This window comes from Ictidomys tridecemlineatus, chromosome X (assembly GCF_052094955.1).
Source record: "Ictidomys tridecemlineatus isolate mIctTri1 chromosome X, mIctTri1.hap1, whole genome shotgun sequence".
Taxonomy (NCBI): Eukaryota; Metazoa; Chordata; class Mammalia; order Rodentia; family Sciuridae; genus Ictidomys; species Ictidomys tridecemlineatus.
In genome coordinates, this window is record NC_135493.1 from 87276903 (window position 1) to 87282902 (window position 6000).

Consider the following 6000-nt stretch of genomic DNA (forward strand, 5'->3'; position numbering starts at 1 on the left):
TATGACCCCACTGGAGAACAGGCTTCGAACACTATAACACAGGTTCCAGAAACGGTCTTAAACTAGGTAACCCTGGAAAAGCTCTCCTCACTCTGAGATTCTCCACCAAGAATAGCACGAGTGTGAGTTAGGTGTGTCCTTTAGCATTTGGGGGTGAAGGGCAGGCACTGAGAACAGCCCTTTCATGAAATTTCTGTGGTTCTTTATTAACTTTCAGATATGGGTCAGCATCTTTTCCCCTGTGGTTCTGAAGAAGCCAAACTATAAAAACCATGATGTTCCCTCCAGTCAATCACTCCAGAACTACCAATCTCAAGTTCAAGTGTCTGCTTTCTCTTAAAAAAAATCCTGGGGAGGGGGTTGGAAAGAGGAGGAAGAGAAATCATTTTAATTATTTTAAGGGACAATGCTCAAGTGTCTTCCAGCTGGAGTTGAATTATTTTCTTTGTCCTAGGTTTTGGAGAGGGAAAACCAAGCTTGACCTTTTTCACTTCAGGGAGAAAATTAGGGATCTCAACAGGGTGCCAGGTGCATTATGCATAACAGGTCAATGGGGCCTAAAGTGGTAGGTACCTAAGGGTTAGCCAAACATACCACCCACTGTTCTGACATTCTGTGTCTCTCTGAATGGATTTCTATCCCATGCCCCCGGATGCTCTCTACTTTCTAGGAGAAGGCAACAGTTGAGGAACTGAAGCAGTTGACATCTTTTCTGATTCTAGAGGCAAAGATGATGAGGGGATTCATCTACCAGGCTGGATTAAGCTTCTGAGAAGTACATCCCATGAAGTTCCCTTTGTGAGTGTCAGGCCCTGGTCTGGGGCTGTGCCTGGTCTGTTACACAGCTAAGAAGGTCTCAAAGGCACAATCACTGCTCACAGAATACCATCTCTGAATCCAACAAGAATGTGAAATCGCCACCAAATGTACTACTAGCCACGAGGCAATCTCAATCTGATAGTTCAGGTTCTCTTCTGAAGCCTCTTTGGGAACTTCTAGAAATAAGGTCAGAGTGGGGAAGGGAACAGGGCTTAAAAACACCTTAAAGATCATAGCCTGCCATTGTCCTGGGCTAAGGGCAGCAAATAGCATTAGGGTTTGTCTAATTCGTTTTCACAACATCTGTGATAATAAAGATGGTTAAGATATGCTCACCATCACTCTGCAAACAGAGACTTGGATGTGCAGGAGGTGAATCTTTTTTCCCCTCCTGGATACTCCCCTACCCACCCAATTTTGTTCCAGGGCAATAACTAGCTCCCACTTGCTTCACTGTGCCAGGTGGAGACACCTACCAAAAATGGACCAGGACAATGGTAAATGTGGAGGGTGGGCCCTTCTGTCCTCCCCAGTTTTCCTCCTTATCTTTTCCCTGCATCCCCATCCTGGTTTCCACACTTTCTTTTCACCACCCTCAGTCAACCTCAGGACACATTCCTAAGAACTTGAAATTAATATTAGACCCCATACTACAATTCAGCTACTCTGTCCATCTGTCCATCTCTCGCTCACACAAACACATGCATACACACATCACAGGACAATACCACCTGAGTCCCCAAGGCCTCTGAGATGCCCTATGTGACGCAGAACCATTGGTTTCAGAACCTTGCAAAGTTCAGCCATCCTCCAAGGGGTCTCTTTATTCCAACGCAGGGAGTCTACTTTCTGGATGACTGTCTACCCTGTAGAGGAGGAACCCTGGGTAACAAAACGTGATTAGTAGAGAATCTCCATTTCATCCAGACAGGCTCCCTGAGTTAATGAGGTAGTATATAATACTAACCAAAATGAATTAATAATGCCCAGGTTACGGGCCCAATTCCTTTGTGGGTCATGTTTCTCATACTCATTAGCATGATCTCACTAGAAATGCAACATATGGAAAATTCATAACGCCATCCCTTAACACTTAGGATAATCACTATTATACTTTTAACATTTCCTTTCTGTATCTTGATTTTCAGGAGACTATACAACTCTCCATAAATCAAGCAGCAGAATGCCCTACATTCAGGGAAATCATAGGAGCTAGTAGGAACTGAGGATTCCCCCAATGTGATCATTTCCTGGTCCAAAGATTCTTCCATGACAAATGTGAGCACATACACACCCCATGCCTTCTCTAACTAATCACCTTTTGTCAAATTCCTACACCCCAGATGTCTCTATCTCAAGTATGACACACTGTGCCAGATCCAAATCACTTTTCTTTTCCCATACACCAAAGAAGGTTTGCTGTCATTTTCCACCATGGTTCTTGCATCGTCTGTCTCTGTGTGACCCAAGTGATATGCAGTTACCAAAATAGTCCTCTCCTCTCCCCTGAGCCCAGACACCATCAGGGTATACCCACAACTCAGTCCTCACCTAGGAAGACATGGAAAGCATCACTGGGCTGGGAGGCTGATGGGATGGATGTAACCCTGAATGTTTTTACCCCATGCTCCCTCACACACTGCAGTCCTACCAGAAGAATCAAGAGACTCTCTGAGGGGAAGAAAACAAATGGACTTGGAGCCTGCCATTGATTCACTGAGTCATAGATCTAGGCAGCCTCAATCCCTGACTGCCTACAGTGTGGCTCTAAGAGACCAAGGAAACAAGGACCTGGAATCAGATTGCAAATAGTAACACTGTATGCAAATGAAACAAGTCATCTTCCTCACTCCTGGGAAGTACTTCTGGGGAAAAGAGGACCAGAGCTAGCATAATAAGTTTGGCTATTAGATTGTGGGGGTATCATTTAAGACCACCCATTTGAACTTCACTTTAGACCCGGGGCTGCTTAGGCCCAGGGAAGATAGGTGATATACCCAGGATTTCAGAACTGTAGAGTGACAGAGCAAGGATTAGAAGTCAAATTTTCAGTCTTCCAATCCATTTATATTTGTATTCCCTTCCAGTCCATACCCACCCATATGTGTAGACTAAGAAGGCTATTTTCAGGGAGAAAGCTATATTGTTCTGGAGCATAAAGGGGAACAAAGCAAAGGTGGAAAATGGAAATGGGATTCATGAAATATGCCACAGAGTGTCTTGCCAAGAAAAAATTACAGGCAACCATTGCACTGAAAAAATACTTTACCCTTTTCTATAATTCTAAGGCCAGTTACAGCTAGCTCTTACTTACAGTAAAAGCTTTTCTTACAGGAGTCAGTTTATTTGGGAAGAATGGGAGAACTGATTTTACCTGCTGGATATCCAAATCCATGTAATAATGAGTCTTCACATAATAGGGGTCAACCCTACATTCAGCAGAAAAGAAATCATTAAAAATACCCTGTGTCTCAACATATGAGGCACTTCCTCAACAGCTTGGCCAAGAAAACCCTCATCTATCCTCAAATAATCCCCCAGCCAGACCACAAGTTGCTGGCTGCCCCATACTTCATAACACCCCCTGTCATGCTCCTGCATGCTCACAATATAATCCTGGACCACAGCAGCAAGCAAGCTCTTAGGATGCCCCTCAGATTGGGTCAGCCCTGGGCAGAACAGAAAAAAGACCTCTCTAAGGTCATCTGTGGAAATTCTGTGGGTAGAGGGAGGAGGAAAGAAAGGGAGGAACTGCCAGCCTAGAGAGGGCCGCATATCCCATTGTGACCTTGGTAGAAAGAGAGGGGAGACTAGTGATTAGAAGAAATTCCTGAATGCTAGGATTCCCCTCTCCTAAGTGGGTTGTTTGAGACATGTGTGTTATTTTTTTTTTTAACTGTCTTACTTCAAAGAAGGATGGAAGGAGAATGAAAGAGCATGATGGTTGGTGACAAAGGCATTTCAGGCTGGTTAGAAATACATGACAATTATGAAGGAATGGGGATGAAGATCTGGGCTAGTTTGGGGAAGCTAAAGATCCCAGGGGTCCTTGTCCATGCTCCAGAATGTTGTCTCAGCATACCTCAGACTGCTCAAGCTGACTGGTACCACCTAGAGCAAACTCCAGGGTTGCCCCAAGGCCTGAAGGACCCCCACATCACAAGTTAGCCAGCAACTCTGATGGAAGGCTACAACAGTGGACATGGTATATAGGTGTGCATATGTGTTGGGGAGTCCTATTCACCAAACCCCTGCTGAGAAAACAACATGAAAAAGCCCTCCCCCACAAAAAAATCTTTAGCTACACTGATCCCCGCTGAGAAGCCACATCTACAATCTCAATTGTAATGTGAGTGGTTTGGAAGGAGGAGAGCTATTTGAGTATTTAAGAGATTTGAATATTTAACAGAAACCAAAACAACAACAAGAATCAGATCAAGTTCCTGAGGTTCCTTCACTTGACAATCTAGTGCCTCAGGGCGAGTGGTCCTACAAGTTACTGTTCCCAGTAACAGCCCCCGCTGCTCCCACCCACTACCCTCACTCCTACTCAGGGCGGCTTGCTTTGGGGTTCCTCAAGCACTCAGGAGAGCTACTCTCTCCTGTCCTCCGCTGCAACTTGGCTTCCAGCAGATCACTGCCTCCTAAAACAAACAAACCCTGGCGGCAGCGGCGGCAGCAGCTCCAGCACAGCTGCGCTCCATGGCGCAAAAGTTTCCTCCACACTTCTCAACGTGCAGGAAATCTCGCCGGCGCTGGGACAGGACTCTGGAGTGAGGGACAGGCCGAGCCCAAGCGGAGGCAGCAACGCCCCAAGAGCTGAATGGATCTGCGCGTCCGGCTGTGGGAAGTGAAGCTGACGAAAGCCACCCATGCCTCATCTCCGTTGCCACACCGGACGCCTGGCCCTGCAACCTGCCCTGGTGGGGCGGCCGGCGAGGGAGCCAAGAGAGCTGCCAAGCTGCACTGTCTGTGCCTGCAGCCCCTCGCTGTCCTGCAGGGGCATAAGGGCCTCCAAGGAGAAACCCCCAACAGCCTCCACTTCCTCCAGCCCAAACCGGGGAGTAGCCTCCCCGACGTGGGAGAGCAAAAGCTGCTCCAGCGCCCCCAGAGTGTGTCTGTGCGCAAGCCTCTAGCTCCGGGCCACCAGTGCTCTCCTCCTTGCTCTGGCCACCCTTAGGGGATGTCTGCGCCTGGGCTGCTGGCACGACTCCTCCGTGCTGCTCACGCCCCTCCGATGGGCTTTCACCCGGACTCGGGGCCAAGTCTCACAGCAGATCGGAGGGCCCATCCCGCGGAGCTGCGCATCCACTTGCCCATTCAAAGTTGGGCGCCGCTCGGGCAGAGCCGCAGCCTTACCTTAGACACCGTGAGCGGCTCGCAGTGTTCCAGACCCCCCTTAAGGGTAAAGCCCCAGGGCGCGCCCCCTTGCAGCTGCACAGGGACGTACTGGAAGGACCCAGGCCGGTTCTCCATCCTCGGCTCGCCTCAGGCGCCGCCGGGCTCCTTTTCCGCGGGGGCTACTTGGTCTCCGCCCCCAGCAGCTCCGCCACCATCGCCCTCCAGCGCTGCGCCACCCCGCACCGCCCCGCTCCGCCTACTCTCCCGGCTGGAGACGCTCGCTCGCTGCCCGAGCGCAAGGAGGAAATGACACGGAGCTGGAGAAAGGGGGAGAGAGGGGGAAAAAGGAGAAGGGGAAAAAAGAAAGAAAAGAAAAGAAAGAAGGAGAGGCGGAGGGATAGCGCATAATGGACCAGAAAACGGGGCGATGGGGCGGGGCGGTCACTGGGACCTCGCCTATAGGATCGCCGGGGAGGGGGGGCGAGGCGAGGCCTCACATCAATTGTTACATTGTTTCATTCAAGCAGCCCCCTCTTCGGTCCTCCTCTTCACTGCCGGCTCCCCGCCCTCCAGCCCGCCGGGGCAGGGGAGCTGAACGTCCTTAGTGTGGATGGCCCGCGCGACCGAGTGGGCTGGAACTCGGGTTTCCTGATGTGCGTGTTCCTGCCTTTTTCTTCTGAAGGTCCCAAGAACTGAGTCCTGGGAGGGTTAACAAGGCTGCTAATTTGCCTAGAGCGATGGAAAGGAAAGTAAGCAGGCCATGAACACAGTGGGGCTGTGTGTGTAGGCTGCACTGTGTGTACGCGCTAGGTGTGTGGGGACATTAGGAAACACTGCCCT

At 49.6% G+C, this 6000-nt stretch overlaps 1 protein-coding gene across 2 annotated transcripts in view; it reads right to left on the minus strand.

Moving 5' to 3' along the window:
* The window catches only part of Shroom4 (shroom family member 4), a 208701-nt gene extending 203133 nt beyond the window's left edge, over positions 1 to 5568 (minus strand). Inside the window, exon 1 of one of the 2 annotated variants that reach the window (XM_040280777.2) lies at positions 5179 to 5568. In XM_040280777.2, coding sequence (XP_040136711.2) covers positions 5179 to 5295 — 117 coding nt within the window. In that variant the 5' untranslated portion in view covers positions 5296 to 5568. The remainder of the gene's footprint in view (positions 1 to 5178) is intronic. The other variant, XM_040280798.2, reaches the window with a different exon arrangement.
* Between the last annotated feature and the right edge of the window lie 432 nt (positions 5569 to 6000).